Source organism: Apodemus sylvaticus, chromosome 17, assembly GCF_947179515.1.
Source record: "Apodemus sylvaticus chromosome 17, mApoSyl1.1, whole genome shotgun sequence".
Lineage (NCBI taxonomy): Eukaryota > Metazoa > Chordata > Mammalia > Rodentia > Muridae > Apodemus > Apodemus sylvaticus.
Window position 1 is genome coordinate 64638412 of NC_067488.1, and position 16320 is coordinate 64654731.

The 16320-nt window shown below is 45.9% G+C and overlaps 1 protein-coding gene across 3 annotated transcripts in view; it reads left to right on the forward strand.

Annotated features, from left to right (window-relative positions):
• The window catches only part of Ano6 (anoctamin 6), a 176534-nt gene extending 160387 nt beyond the window's left edge, over nt 1-16147 (forward strand). For all 3 annotated transcript variants that reach the window (XM_052160235.1, XM_052160236.1, XM_052160237.1), the window contains 4 exons: nt 2658-2863; nt 6301-6503; nt 7861-7966; nt 13107-16147. In XM_052160235.1, the coding sequence (XP_052016195.1) occupies nt 2658-2863; nt 6301-6503; nt 7861-7966; nt 13107-13313 (722 nt within the window). In that variant the 3' untranslated portion in view covers nt 13314-16147. The remainder of the gene's footprint in view (nt 1-2657; nt 2864-6300; nt 6504-7860; nt 7967-13106) is intronic.
• Nucleotides 16148-16320: the final 173 nt, after the last annotated feature.

The window sequence follows — 16320 nt, forward strand, 5'->3', positions numbered from 1 at the left end:
CAGAGGCTTCATGGTGGGAATATGAAATAAACTATAGACGTGTGTGATATGACCTCTGTGTGCATAGGTAGGACTTGGGGTTCATATGCAAGAATGGGGGTTTGTAGGAGTATTGGCAAGCAAGAGAACTGTGTGTTTTACCAAAGGTCAGATTATTCTGGAAGCAGAGTGGTAACTATTTTGGGTGGGGTCTGTATTTGGTGGGAAGACAAAAATTAGGTTACAGCAGCTATGGCTGATAAGGAAAAAGTGTGTAAACAGAGGTTGTGGGTATGGGAATAGACATGGGGAGATGGGTTTGGTGAGCACCGGAAGGGTGACTCGGGTGGCAGATGAGGAATAGGATTTCCAAGACACTTTCCAGATGAGATGGGATGTGCAAGGTACCAGAAGGAAGGGGCGCTGGTGCGGAGATGCGCTGGTGTCTGTATGACATCAGAATGGCAGTGCTACCCGAGAAAGTGGATGCACAGGTCAGGAACTGAAGGTGAGGCCATGGGGGGAGTACCAGTTTTGTTCCAGGGAGATTGAAACATGCCACGCAGGTGCATAAGACAGGAGGGGAAGTCAGAGCTAAAACCCTGCAGATGCTAGAACTGCTGGAAGCGAATGTAGCCCTGTGGGTAATAGTGTTTTAGGAGGCTCGTGTTTAATATATAACTTGCCTTTTTACGTTAGGTAAAAACAAATCAAAACCATCCCGTGGAGAGGGAGATGCCTGGCCCTGTCAAAAACTATCTGTCCAAATGAGCAAGGCCAGGAGCACTCCTGGGCTCTGGCGTGTGCAGCCACATTTCAAGGTCGGGGGTGGGGAGATGCAGGAGTAGCTTCTGTGCAGCAGTGAGGGATTGTGGGGTGCAGAGCTTAGAGGATGGGGTGACTGGCAGAGAAGTGTGGTGCCACCACAAAGAACGTGTTAGAGCAATGGGGGTCTTCACAGCAAGTGGTTTCTACCTTGCTAACATCTTCTCTTATTCTTCGTTTCAAAGAATGCTTAGAAAGTTCTTCTCACTATTGTTAATGTATATATATATATATATATATATATATATATATATATATATATATAGTCTTAATCCTTTGGGGTGTAAAAGTGATGAAGGCCTCAGCTTTTGCAGTGATTTAGCCAGCTGTAGAAGCCCCTCCTTAGCATACAGTAAGATCCCATGAATATTTGTATTTCTTCTTTTAAGGCCTTCTGTTTAACCGGCACTATGACTGAATGTACTAGAACCCAGTGTCCCCGTGACCTGGCCATCCTTTCATTCTTTATCAGAGCGATCGACCTTGATTATCAGTGTTATTTTAGCTGTTTCTTTGTTGATGTCTCTTTAAATTTAAGTGTCTAAAATAGCCACAGGGAATTACTAGCTAGATTTGTATATCCCCAAATTGTGTCTAGCTGATTAAGAATATACACACCCTGTCATTCATTTTTCTATAATAATCATTAGTCTTAACATTTATCATTAATTTATTCTAACAAAGTATTGCTTTAGGTATTACAAATGGTATCATTTCTCTTTGGAACTTTTAACTCTATTATTTCTGGCCTCTCTTGAACAATCAAAATCTGACTATGCTATTTCCTCACTGTAACACAGGGACCCCGTGCTGTCCTTCCATTGGTTGGACACTGGCTGGTTTTCCTCAGTCACCTCTGACCCACTCTGCAGCCTCTTCCTTGCCTGGCGTGGATCGTGGTTAGACGCAGACGCAGGCGTGGCTCCTGCTGCTAACAGAGCTTGGGCCCTTGCCTGTCTGACTTTTCTGATGCTGGCCACGCCCGCCTAGCCTTGTGGCTTACCTCCTTGAGGCTCTGAAGTATTCCTCTTGTAGGCTTGTCTCTCAGACCAGAAGCAGGTGCACCACAGCCTTGCCCTTCCTGTGTAGAATGGCGCTCACTCACACCTGTGTAGGTGTCTTCCACGGCTCTGCCGGTCCAGCAGGAAGGACCTCAGAGAGCTTTCTCGGCTAGTTCTTTGGTCTTAATATGATTCTTCACCTTCTCCATGGCAGAGTTTATCTATTGATACCAAGGTCGCATACATTTCAGATAAAGAGAAAAGTCTGAGTTACCACTAGGATCTCGGCCTTGTGACCACACAGACTGACCAGGGTTAGGATTCCTGCATGTGTGCCTGCAACACCCAGGTGATGAAGTCTCTGTCAGCTTGGCTGCACCTCCTCGTTTGCTCATTGCTGGCTGGCTTCCGACATCCTCTGAATATCAGCTTCATACTCACACGTTTCTGTTTTCTCTTTGCTTACTAGGTTCTTCCTCTGTGTTCGTTTTTTAAAATCCTAAGCCCAGAATCTGCTTCTCATATTCTCTTGACAGGAAGAGTGAGCAATGTAGCATGTATGACCAGCATGTAGTCGGGCTTGACTTAAAAGAGTTTCCAATATGTTGGGTTTTTTTTTGAGTGAATACATATGTGGGAAATACGCCGTGTTTAGTCACCTTTCTTTAGATTCCATATTTGTGTTATGTATGCGTCCTGCTGTGAGCACCGGATTGTGATTGGCTAAGGCTGTGTCTCCTCACTGGGGTGGGTCATTTGTTGGCCTTTTAAATTTCTTTGCAAGAGTAGAGGAAATGACGTCGTCCTCCCGTCTGTCCTCCCCACCATGATGTGTGTCCGTTCCGTTGACAGTTATTCAGTTTGGGTTCGTCACTTTATTCGTGGCCTCTTTTCCACTGGCTCCCCTGCTGGCTCTGGTGAACAATATTTTGGAAATAAGAGTGGACGCGTGGAAGCTCACAACTCAATTTAGACGCATGGTGCCCGAAAAAGCCCAGGATATCGGCGCGTGGCAGCCCATCATGCAAGGAATAGCCATCCTGGCCGTGGTGACCAACGTGAGTAGCCTGCAATTCACGGGTAGCCTGCCCAGTATTATCTTTATAGGGATGGATGTTTTGCCTGCATGTTTGTGGACCACATGTGTGCTTGGTGAAGCCAGGAGAGTAGAACGCACCCCGCTCCAGAACTGAGTTTCGGATGGTTGTGAACCGCCATCCGGGCGCTGTGAACAGAACCCAGGTCTTCTGCAAGAGCAGAGAGTATTCTTCACCAGTGAGCTATCTCTCTAGCTCTGGTACGGTGTTTAATTGCTAAGCAATTATCTTCAGATACATTTTTATCATTATTGTTATTGGCTCAGCCCACCAGGACATCGTAGAGGAATCACTGTTGCTCCTCTGCCGATGTCTTGATCTAAGGAAACATAAGAGTAATGAGGACTGAAACTTACTCATCTGTGACACGAAAGCTTCAGCAAAGAGTGCTTTTAAATACAATGCAGATGCAGGTTCAGTCCGAGTCAGAGCATCCTACCCTATATCCCAATGTATAGATACATCACATCTTAAAATATTAACTGTGATGAAGGAAAAAATTGCCCATCCTAACTGGATGTTAGTTACCCTCTTGTCTCCAGGGAAACAAGCTCTTATGCGAGGTAGGGCAGCCCCAGCTGTGAGAGAACACAAGCGCATCCTGTAGAGGTTGTTTACTTGGGCAGAGGCCAAGTGACAGCTCTTAGGCAGAGAACAGTTCAACACCAGCCCATCAGGATCTCTTGCCTACAAATATCCTCAAAAACAGGGTTATTTCTGCCCTCCTAATCCCGCCAGGCCCAGCTTCCCAAACAAAATGATTTTTCAATTTTTGTTTCTTAAGCCACAATTTGCTGAGTCCCCAGGAGCTCCTGCAAAAGCAGAAGAGAAAGTCTGTCTCAGACACGGGAAGAGGGAAGTGCAGATCTGAGTTCCACTTCCCGGCACCACAGCCTGAGCTGTGTGATCTTGGCCCCCGCGCCTGCCGAGCCCCGTTTCATACGTGTTAGATGAATGGCTCTGTGCTCAGCATGGCTTGGGAAGTCACTGAGTTGCAGCGGACACGCGGAGCCAGGTCCTTGTTCACACGGTTGCCACTGTTTGACTTCATTACCTGACATCATTAACTGTTGTTCCCTGAGGACTCTGACAGGTACCTCAAAAATCAGTCACCCCCTTGACTGGTTACAGTGAAACAAGTTAGCTGCCACCCCACCCCCACCACTTTTCTGAATTGCAGGCCAACGTCTCGCTTTGAGAAACTGATTAAATCAGTTTCCTCTCACCAAAATAGCTCCTACCTTCAATGCCCACTGTGTTTGAAAATGAAGACTGATGTTTAGAGCCATGACAGCAAGGCCTTTCAAGTTCCACAGTCACGGAAGCAGGAATCTGTCGTATCCAATATGCCACAGTACATTAGGCAGGGCAGGGACACGGACCTGTGTGCTTTAGGAAGACTTTAGGCACAAAGGTTTGGAACTAAAAGGGTTTTTTATTTGACCTTCAGAAACAGAAAATTGATCTGGTCCAGACCCCTGGTTCCTCAAGCATTTTGGAGTGATTTTGTTAGGAACCTTCTCTATCCCCGCCATGGCTATACCATGAGCACAGATGGAGGATTGACTGGGTCTCCAAAGGGGTGTATGTGTGTGTGTGTGTGTGTGTGTGTGTGTGTGTATTCATGCAGACACACACCCACTGTCTAATTGGGGTTACTGGTTACTCTTTTATTATAATATACTCTAGCAACACCCCTCACTAGATTGTCATTGGTTAAACTCTTGACAACCCTTCAGCCCATATTGTTAGCATATGTTACACTTAGAAGAAACATGTCTTTCACCCTGGTTATATAACCCTCTCCCTGAAGTACTACACATAATGTCCACAGTCTAATGTATACAAAAGAGAGAAGAGAGGCCACCCGGGTAGGGGCCACCAAGCAGGCGTGTGCTGTGAAGTCACTTGAGCTGAAGGTTCCGTAAATGAGCACAGCTGACCCTGCTGTGCCAGCCCAGAACAGCTGCTATTGAAGAGCAGTTTTAATTTATTTTGATATAAATGGAACTTGTGTGCAGAACAGCATGGGAAATGAGGCAAGCCACGGTCTGTGTATTCTTGCGGTATATCTCAGAGCAGCTCAAGGAAAGGTACCTTGTCAGGAAAACAGAGAATTCTCCTCCTCGTTGGATTTTTTTTGTTTCTTCCTGAAGTATATCTCAGGTGATTCTGTTAAAAGATAGCATCGAGTTAAATAATACCAGGAAAATTTCATCTACTGAAATCTGGCGCGAGACCAAACCTTCTTGTCTTACCTCACAGCTGACAGGCAGACACATGTTCATGGGTGCGTGCGTGCGTGCGTGCTCACACTCTCTCACACACAGAGATTCTTCAAATCACAGAAATCAAGGAAGCTGGCTCGAGTAGGGGGAAAAAAGCTCCTTGTTTTCTTGCTTTGCCCAAATCTCGTTTGTTTGTTTGTAGTCTCACTGCAACTCAACCGTATGCCCAGATGAATACTATTAAAAATCACTTTGAGCCAAAAAAAAACACCATGTCTGTTCTTGTGCTTCAGCTGATGATTGGCCTAACGTGGATACAATTTCCCCTTTGTCCTTCCTGCAAGCAGTTTCATATACTGGAGTTTAAGCCTCGAATTAAAGCTCTTCAGGGAAGGTGCATGTAGTTCTAAATGGGCTTTTGTCCCAGAGCACTCCTGCCCGGTGTAGACGCAGGCTCACAACTGACCCATCTATTCCTTCTACGCAGGAACATGCTAAGCCGTGTTAAGTGATAATTTATGGTTTCAGTCCAGTTAATCTTCTGGAAGTTTGGATGCTCAAATACTAGGCCGTAGAAAGCTAGCTTTGTTTCCTCACTGAGTGAATGGCCTGTAGATCATCTAAGTAAGTCTAAGAGAGCAAGACAGAGGGAACACGAGTTTAGTGACCATTATATAACCATGGATCAGGAGAGGTATGTTTTAGTCTATTTTCGTTCTCTCTTTGTGAGAAACAAGTGATTTTTATTTAAAAAAATGCCAATTTCATATAAATTCTTTATTCCACAAATGAGTTCTGTGAAGCAAAATTATCTTCATCATACTGACCCTAGTGGTACATTACAAAGCTTCTAACTCTAAACCATGACAGACTGTTCTATCTGGTTCTATGAAGAAGTGCTCTGAGGTGTAAGTGGATGTTGTAACTTTGAGCAGTGCTGATGTACACACAGGGTACACAAGCCAGTCCCTGCTCTTCATTCTCTACAAATTGTTTCATGTACTTCAGAAGCTCAGCAAACAACCATTGGTCCTTTCAACCTTCCCTTAGAAAGGAAGACCTCCCAAAGAGTCTTCTACGTGAAATATGTATAATTTCCACTGAGAGATGCAACTTGGTGGAAACCACAGTTCTGCTCCTAATGCAGCTTTCTCGTTTCCCCCAATGTAGGCCATGATCATTGCCTTCACGTCAGACATGATCCCCCGCCTGGTGTATTATTGGTCCTTCTCCATCCCTCCCTATGGGGAGCACACGTACTACACCATGGACGGCTACATCAACAAGACTCTCTCGGTCTTTAACATCACCGACTTCAAGAATACAGACAAAGAGAACCCATACATTGGGCTTGGTAACTACACCTTGTGCAGGCAAGTTTTGATCCACCCGTTTTAAACCTGTACCTCACCTTATAAAAAGAACTTTTGGTCTGTGTGATGAGTCTAACTGGCATTGTTTAAGTCTGTGTTAAAGAGACAGTTCTCACAGTGCTTTTTTTATTTATTTTTTTTTTTAGTAACACTCAAAAGATGAAAGCTAATGAACAAATCTGTGTACCAGATTTGAAAGGTGTTCAAATGGGCACATCATGGCCATGGGGGAGAAAAGCCTAGCGAGTCTCAGCGATGGGGAGAGCTAGCTGAGAGTTTTACAGATCCCGACTGTTCGGTTCTAAGACTGCCTTGGGAAGCTGGGGAGTGCAGCTCTGTGGGTAGTTCATACCAAACATGCACAAATCATAAAACCAGAAGTGGTGGTGCATGCCCATATCCCCAAGACTGAGGGGGTAAAATCGCTTCCAGGGGAGGCTAACCTGAGCTACCTAGTAAGTTCAAGGCCAGCCTGGGATACATGGCAAAACTCTTAGTTCAGTAAAATAAAAATAGAAGAACAAAGAGCCACCTAGCAGGCTGTAGCTCAGCAGGAGAGAACACTGGCGTCTTCGGCCATGGCCGCAGGTTCATCCCCAACAGTGCCATGGCAGAGGAATAAGTCCACTTTGTTATTCACGGACGACCTAAAGCTAACGATGACACGCTGGCACCTCAGTTAGCAAAGACATAAAGGTGCGTGCGGTAAGGGGTGTCAAGTGCTCTGCTCTGGGTGCTGGGAAGTCCACTACGGATGGAGCGCACCAGCTCACTTCCCAGTTGGTAGTTTGTTGACCACATAGGTCATGCAAGTTTATTTTCTTTATTAAACCCAAATTCACTTAATTCAACTGCTCAGAGCCATTCTGATTTAGATTTCCAGTATCACAACCAAGGACACAGACAAGGCCAAGACAACTGTTGTGCAGAATGCTGACCTCAGCAATTACATTCTCAGATGTGTAATACTTCACTGTCAGGGAATTAGAAATGGGCTGGGTAAAAACCCTAAGTTAACCAGTAGGCAGTACTAGGTGGCATGGCCCAGTCAGCTCCCCAAGATAGTTAAACTGTTTTACGTCTTCTCAGGAAGCAGGGATAAAGCTTTGGGGAAAATATTAAAAACATTGCAAAGAAGTGTCCTGTTTTACCCAGCTGGGATCCATCATTTTTCCTGGTTCCATGCTCAATAAGATACTCCTGGATAATTTTCTCCCAGTATTAAACATAAGGTGAAATGGACATGATGCCTGCTTTAAAAATTATTGCATAAGATGACTTTGGTTTTAAGTCGAGCCCTTGTTTACAATAGTCATCAAAAAGATTTGTCTCCTAACGTGCCCGGTTGTGTTTCCAGGTACAGAGACTTCCGAAACCCACCCGGGCACCCGCAGGAGTATAAACACAACATCTACTATTGGCATGTGATTGCCGCCAAGCTGGCCTTTATCATTGTCATGGAGGTAAGAGGAATGGGCTCTGAGAGGGCCTACGGTCATGCATAGTTGTCGGCCATCTGTGTCCCTTTAAGTATTGCTGACTTTATTCAATGTATATTAGGGCATGAGGTAATCAGGTTTGGCCTGAGAATAGATAGTCCATAACACTGAATGAAATAGCTATCTGCTTTAAATGTTAAAAAGCATACCCATGCCCAGGAGATTCAGTTCCACTTAATACAGTATTCACTGGGTGCCTTGGGGCACACTGAGAGGCGTGCTGGATTGTGAAAGGCCTCTGCCCGTGGGGCTATGATGCATCTGTGTTCTGTGCAGCTGCTGCATGGAGTACACCAACTCCTTATAGAGCCTCCCTCTCTAAAGTTAGCACCAAGAAAATGACACAGCCTAGATTGTCAGCTCATCTAGCCAATGTCTTAGACACCTTTACTCGGTGTAAGGCATTACTCGGAACAAATTAGAAAACCTATTTGTTGTGCAAAGAAAGACATCAACCCTCACTTGTTTAAGCTGCCCTTGGTAATCTTCTGTCATGTGTAAACACCAGTCAAGCAAAATTCTGAGGCTTTGCAATCTGATTTTAAAAATATATAAAATATAATAATAATGAGGAGGAGGAGGAGAAGGAGAACATGGGGGCTGGAGGAGAGGAACACTTTCCATAACAGACAAAGGTGTCAGCCATGGAACAGAAAATGCAGCTCACCAAAGACAGGAGGCAGAGGGAAGAGGTAAATGACAAAGAAAACTAGGATTAGACTGAGGGAGGGATCTCCGCAGCAACATCGGGAGGCTGAAGCAACAGTCTAGAACTTCATTCAGCCCGTTAACCTAGAGAGGCAGCGAAGGGGAATAACTGAGATTCCCCCCCCCCCCCACAACACAACGCTGGTGAGCCATAGGCCCTTACAGAGAACACAGAGGAGGAGCCCTTCCTGAACTCCTGGGAGGCCGGAATAGCCTAGATCAGTGATCTTCAACCCAAGAACTAAGTCTCAGTCAGTAGCAAAATGACTCTTATGACATAGCAGCAAAATTTTTTTTGGGTGATCCTAAGATCACCAGAAATATGTTTTCCAATGGTCACACCCCACAGGTTGAGAACCACTGGCCCAGATCCTAAACTTACAACCATAGGCATAGAGAAGAAAATTGTCTGACATAGAGGCATCCCTTTATCCCCAGCACTAAGGAGGCAGAGGTGTTTGACCCCTGTGAGCCCAAGGCCAACCAGAGCTACCTTGGGAGACCCTGTCTCCAAAACCAAACCAAGAAAACCCAAAACTTTAAAAGGAAAACGAAGACCATTCTCGATGGCTCACGAATACAGAGGTCCTCATAGAACGTGTCAGCTGAACGTTCAGGATATTTTTAAAAGTCAGCATCACACCCTATTGACTTTAAACCAGAAATGTCATGGCCACCTGTGAACATTACCAACCTCTATATAGGTGAACTTGGAGGAGATGAATCTGATCCTCCTTCTGTTGGTCTCTCTTCCCACATCTGCTGGTCTCACCAGCTCCGCTCTGTTGCTCTTCCTAAGTGAGGTCAGGGTCCCCAGAGGCAGTGTTCCCTTGTCACTCCCCTTCTGCTCCTCCCTCTACTCCTCCCTCCTCTCAGCCATTCTTCACCTCCTCAGTCACTATCCTGCTATGGTGACCATAGTGTCTGTCCTGTGGTGAATTCCATCTCTATCCACGTGTTACCCAGCAGTGAGCACCAACACAGCTAGCTTCTCATTCTTCCATGGAGCCTGCCTTCTGACTTCAGGAAAATACTTTAGTATTCTAAAGCAGGAAAAAGAAGACCAGGAAAGTTAGAATAAAGGGATCCATTCAGCAAAAGGAAGCAATAATTATAGATAATATAATTATCTATATAAGAGGGGGGTATCTCTAGATAGAGGGTCATACAGTACCAAAAGTCGATCGGTCTGCTTAAAGGGAAAAGCATATGTCAGTCAGTGGCAGAGTAGTTCATCAGCTCGCCTTCAGCTGTGGAAAGGTCATCTCTACCCAAATGAGGAACCACAGAGTTGGCCTGCACTCTAGACAAGGTGGGCCTCACTGGCACCCATAGAAAGAACATTGTGCCTGGGGTATTATGTGCACGTTCCTCTCCACAGAGGAGCGCCCTGCCAGAGCCCATCATGTGGGAAGCTTCAAAACAAGCCTCAGCACATGCTTAAAAATTAAAATCCTATCTAGTGGCTTTCCTGTGTACAGCACAATTAAATGAGAAATTTTGGGAAACGCACATGTGCACAGAAATTTAACGACATCTTCTGAAGCAACCAGCAGATCAGTAGAGATATTAAGAGAGGATTTATTTTTTAACGTTTAAACAAATGATAGTGGAAATAAATGTGCCAAAACATTTAGAATATAATGAAGGCAGTACTGAAGCAGGTTTTTTTTTTTTTTAATCTGTGGTCACATCGGTTTAGCAGGAAAAACCCAAATAGTCCCAAGGATGAGAAAAATGAGTGTCTTCTCAGCCTGAGCCCGGTGCCACCAAAGCTTTCTGCTTGTTAGCTCCCTTTGTCCACGTGTGCTCTCATACCCAATCTAGGCTGCCTCAGTCTCTCTCTGTGTTCTACAGTCTCCTCCTCTGTGCTATGACATCTTCCTCTAGCTGGTCTCACGGGATAGAGTTCTGGGAGCCCTTCCCATGCCTCTTCTCTCACCCCACATTCAAGCCCATTGGCTTTTCCCTCAACCTTAGCCCACTGACCCCTCCTTACGGCCTTGCCTGCTTTCACCACACGTTGGCTGGCTTTGTATTGCAATGCTGGCAGGTTTACTCTGGCTGACAGTCTCCATCCATGGTCCTGACCTCTTGCTTTGGGCCTATACTGAGGTAGTACCTTAAACCAGGAGAGTGCTTTGTAGAGGAAGCTCCTCCCTTCACAGCAGCCAGTAAGTGAGGGATAGAGTCCCAGTGTGCCCTTCAGGCACACATCCACCATAACCTAACCTGCTAAACCCCTTCCCCTCAATGGCATCACAGACTGGGAGCCAACGTTCCACACAGGGCTTTGGAGAAACGTTAGAGAAACCAAGGTCAGCCAGACCAGAGGCACCGTCATTTCTTGCCTGGCTGTGCCCTGGTCTCTACCTGGAGACTACTGAGTTCTGACCTTAGCGTAAAAGCCAGAGTCCCTGCTGTGGTGTGACCAGCCACGTCTGTGGCTCTCACTGTGGCTTCTCCTTCCAGCCTCACCACTCGAGGTCACGTTCTGGAAGCTTCCCTGCCCCACTCTGCCCTACAGATACTTCCATGGCTCGCTCCCTCACCCCTTAAACCCTTGGCTGGGTTATCTGTGTGCAGCCTACTCTGCGTAAAGTATCTGTGCCATCCTTGTTAGCATCCTGCTGCATGTCAGGGGGTTTACACCGTTCTAGGTGCTCCCAAAGCTGTAAGCAGTGCTTGATACTAGGTACAATCCATTCTTCTCCTCTTCCTCCTCCTCCCCTCTGTTATGGCAATTCATCTATATGAAATTTTATACATGAAACTTACCCAGCCAAAGGGACTTTGAAACAGTGACTGTTGCTTAAGTGAGACCAAAGTCGTGGTCCATTTGAAAATCAGAAAAATCAGTAAAAGAAGAAGAAAAGTGGGATCTCACCAAGTGGTGAGATGCAGCACAGCTGGAGCAAACTAGGCAGGTGCCACCGCTCCAGTCATCCTGTGGAACTGGACATTTGATTGGCCGAGTGTCTCAGCAGCGCCCCCTATAGGTCCCTGCTCTTTAGACACCTACAGAGACATTCACAAACAACATCACTGCTAATAGGAAAACTGGAAACCACCCCATGCCTAACAGTAGGGGAACATATGTGTTACAACACACTCACCGAGACATTATACAACAGTGAAAGTAACCATAGTGAACCAGAACGTTTGGGAACAGACATGTTACAGCACACTCACTAGGAGTGTTATACACAGTGAAAGCAACCGTAGTGAACCAGCTGTGGAAATAGCATTAAGAATTTTAGAAACGGGCTGGAGAAATGGCTCAGTTGTTAAGAGTACTGACTACTCTTCCTGAGGTCCTGAGTTCAATTCCCATCAACCACATGGTGGATCACAACCATCTGTAATGGGATCTGACATCCTCTTCTGGTGTGTCTGAAGACAGCTACAATGTACTCACATAAATAAAATGAATAAATAAATTAATCCTGGAAAAAAAAGAATTTTAGAAACTAGTTTTGAATTTTAAAAAGGCGTTTTCCCAGAGGCTAAATAGAGGGGTTAAAGAGCTGGCCCAGGGGCTGGAGAGATGGCTCAGTAGTTAAGAGCACTGACTGCTCTTTCTAAGGTCCTGAGTTCAAATCCCAGAAACCACATGGTGGCTCACAACCATTTGTAATGAGACCTGACACCCACTTCTGGTGCTGTCTGAAGACAGTGACCATGTACTTAGATATAACAATAAATACACCTTAAAAACAAAACAAATCAAAAAAAACAAAAAACAAAAAAAGAGCTGGCCCAGCAGTGAAAAGTACTTGCTGCTCTTGCAGAAAACCTGGAACAGGTCCCAGCACCGACTTGGCAGCTCACAACCATCTCTAGCTCCAGTTCCAGGGGCCCCTTTCTAGCCTCCATGGATGGTATACACACATAGTACACACACATACACACAGGGAAAACTCATAGAAAGTAAATAAATCTGGTTTTCAAAGACTATCGAGTACTATTTTTATAAAGCTCAAATCAAGTAAGATTGAGTACCTTATTGGTGAATACATATTTTGGTGTTCTTTTTTTTCCTTTATGGTAACATCACATACAGGATAGTACTTACCTTTGAGAAAGGAACAGAGAATTAGGAAATACAACAGCACTGTCAGCAGTCTGGGTTTTTAACTTAATGGAGGATTTTGAGGTGTTTGTTTTATTATCTTTTGATTTACTACATCACCCAGACTGACATCAGACTCTGTCTCCCATATGCTGGAGGTAACACAGTACCGCTGAACACTGACAGGTCACTCCTTTATATCCCGCTGCTTTGAGACCGAATGGCCACAGCGTGCCCTGTCCAGACACATTGCCGTCACAATGACAAGCAAGAATCAACCTCAGGGACTCCGCACACCTCTGACGTCTTCTCTCTTTCCCGCAGCACGTCATCTATTCCGTAAAGTTCTTCATTTCGTATGCAATTCCGGATGTGTCGAAAATCACGAAAAGCAAGATCAAGAGGGAGAAATACCTCACGCAGAAGCTGCTTCATGAGAGTCACCTCAAAGACCTGACCAAAAACATGGGGCTCATCGCCGAGAGGATGGGGGGAGTAGTTGACAACAGCGTGCGGCCAAAACTCGAATGAGCCAGAGCTTTATGTCCCGAGAATCACTTTAAAAGTACTTAGCTGTCGGACATGCTGTGAATCACTAGAGAGGATGGTGTTCGACCTCCTAGGCAGACGGAGTGGTCACCACGCCATTTCTGCCTGTACCATCTTCCGGTTACAGCTAGCAGTGCTGGAACTGGAGAACAGAAAACTTCAATCAGGAAGGGCATAGAACCATCTTCCTGGAAGCCTGAATATGTTCCCTCTTTTGATAAATTGGAATTTTAGTAACAGAAAAAGCCTCGAGATGTGCCCAAGTCCTCCCCCACCCCCGGCCCCCCAGAGGCTTTGCTTTGTTCTGACCTCAAGTGCAGAGCTTTTCTGCGCTTAATTTCGCATTTTTGCCAAATCCATCCCAGACCTATTTCTTCTTCCGGACAGCACCATCACCAAAGACCAGGCAGACCTCAGCCTTAATCTCATTTGTATTATCAATAATAGCCAGCTCAGGATTGAGTTTGGATGCTGTGTTAGGTGCCAGGTAGACTCAAGGGTTCACAGTATTTCAGTGTCTTACTATACCCCAAGGAAGGAGACTCCGCTGCGTGTGAAAGAGCTTCTGTATCATTTCAGCCTGTATTCCCACCTCCAAGAAATACTCGTCTTAGACTGATGTGAAGATGGAGGATAAGGAATGGAGCCTGTCCTCGCTTCACTCCACGATGACACCTGCTTTCTAGCAGTACTCCCAGCATGCTCTGGGCCTGACCAACGTTGACTGGCTTTCAGAACTTAAGGGAGTAAAATGAAAAGCTCTTCTTGATCTGAACAGTTAATTTATCTCTTCTTGATATGTAAGTTTCTTGGTAGATGATAATCAAATGATTATAACTGTATATCGTCCTCAACACAATAGGATGGGAAGCCGATCAACTTCATGAAAACTGACTTAGCAGATGCAGAAACGAAGGCACTACCAATCACCAAGCGCCTTCTGCCTGTCTCGCTGGAAAGGCTGGTGGCCTGGCGACATTGGGCACAGTCAGAGCAACAGCCAGCAACCCAGTCACTAGCCATATCCTGTGATCTTCCAGGGCCAACGTCACTCCCCGGGAATTCTCCTGACTTCTCCCCTCGCCACTGGCTTCCTTGCTGGCTCTGTTCATTTCCGAGGCCTGCTAACTCGTGTATAATCACAGCTCTGCTGGAGACAAGTCTACCTGGATTATTGCCCTTTGAGGAAGGAAACCCTGGATTTAAGTTGAGCCCCAAGCCTCCTCTCAGGCTGCCAGGGAGTTGCAGGAAAGGCTGGTTTATCTGCCGGTGGTTGCTAAGCCTCAGTTTGCCAGTGCCTTGCTCTCCCTGTCACTTGGCTGAGCAGCCTCTCTGTGGGGTTTACGCGCTCAGCGTTTCCTCCTCCGGTACATCTGGAGGAGACATGGCGATACCTCGCACCCTTGACTGATAACGGAGGTCACTGCTGGGTGAAGAAGGGAGGGCCTGCCTCACACCGCGTTGGGATCGGGCCTCTGCTGACAGGAGTGGTGTGAAATGCCTCGGTGCCTAGGAGCCAAGCCAACCGTAAACTGTTTTAGAGACCACCTCCTCGATGCTGAGCAGAGGCGGCTTTAACTCCAGGCTGTGGTTTAAATGCCCACCAGGAATGATTTACCAGAGAATCAACATGATTAATCAAAGCAGTGTTCTGGGCTTTTGAGTAGCCCAGTGGGTCAGTGGGAATGTTCCCCTCCTCCCTTGTACTGGGAGTCCAGGGCCCACCATACAGTGTCTAACTGTGCTGAGAGGAAATGACTGCCTTCCTCCCTGAGGGGTGTCCTCACTCCACAGCTAAAACCAGGTGCCACTCCTTGTCTCCCCCAGACTGCCCTGGAGTTCCTCGTTCCCTCTGTTACCTCTTCCCCAGAGCCTGTGTTCATTTCCTAAGGACAGGAAAGTAGTCACACTTCACATCATAGAAAAGGAAATCTTTCCTCACATAACTCTTCCCTTCCTTTCTTTGTAGACACAAAGAAAAATGGCCAATAAAAAGTGCATTTATTCATCTATATTCCCTAGCCAAGAACTCCCTTCACAATGTAGAAAGTACCACTGTGAACAGAAGAAGGAGGAAAAAAAATTGCTTTTCTGAAAGGAGCACTCATGGCGTCTGATGCTACCAGAATGCTGAACGGCCAAGTTGCTGTGAGCTGTAGAGTCCCAGTGGCATCAGTATCATTCCTGCGAGGCCTGTGCCAAGTTGGTGATGGAAAGGAACAGGGGACACCTGTGGTGGCAGTGAGGTAGCCCCTAGCCCCAGGAAAACCAAGGGCATGACTGTGGCCAGTGAGGGAAAAATCTGGCCACCCACCTGTCCAGCATGAACCACTAGAGAAATTCTATCCTTCTGAAATGCCTCTGCATTTTAATGGATTAAAGTGGTAGACCCAATACTCAGGGGATTTTTTTCTTTAAATGTTCCTCAGATGTTTTAGGTATTCCATTAGAAGTAGAAGCCACGGTTTGTGTTGAAATTAAACGAGGCCATCTGGTAATGAGTCTGTCAAGGTCTCCCTTAGCAGGGCACTCGGGTCTTGGGTTTCACAGGACATTAGTTTGTAATGGGGGCGGAGCGGGGGTGTGTCAGCTTCACGCCTCCTGTGTGCTCCTTGTGTGTGTTCCTGTTATGTTTGAAAAGGAGACAGCGCACGGCTTTGCTTAAAAAAGGGACTGGGATCCGTGATTCTTCCCGTTTAACTGTGTCCCCGGTGTAATGTTTGTAACTGATGTTTGTTAATTTCTATGCCTTTTAATATTTTTTAACTAATGAGCATTTTAATAAATTCAGTTTTACAAACAATACCGTGATCTAACTAGGTTTAATAATGGTCTTGTTAATGTCTTTAAAAGAACAGGTTTCTGAGATCTGGCAGTAACGGGTTAAGGCGTCACTTAGATGATGAATGTGCATTTCTGTATAGAGCATATCTGAAATGACTTTTCCATGGCCTGTGGGTACATGGACTTTCAGTCAGGGTAGATGCTG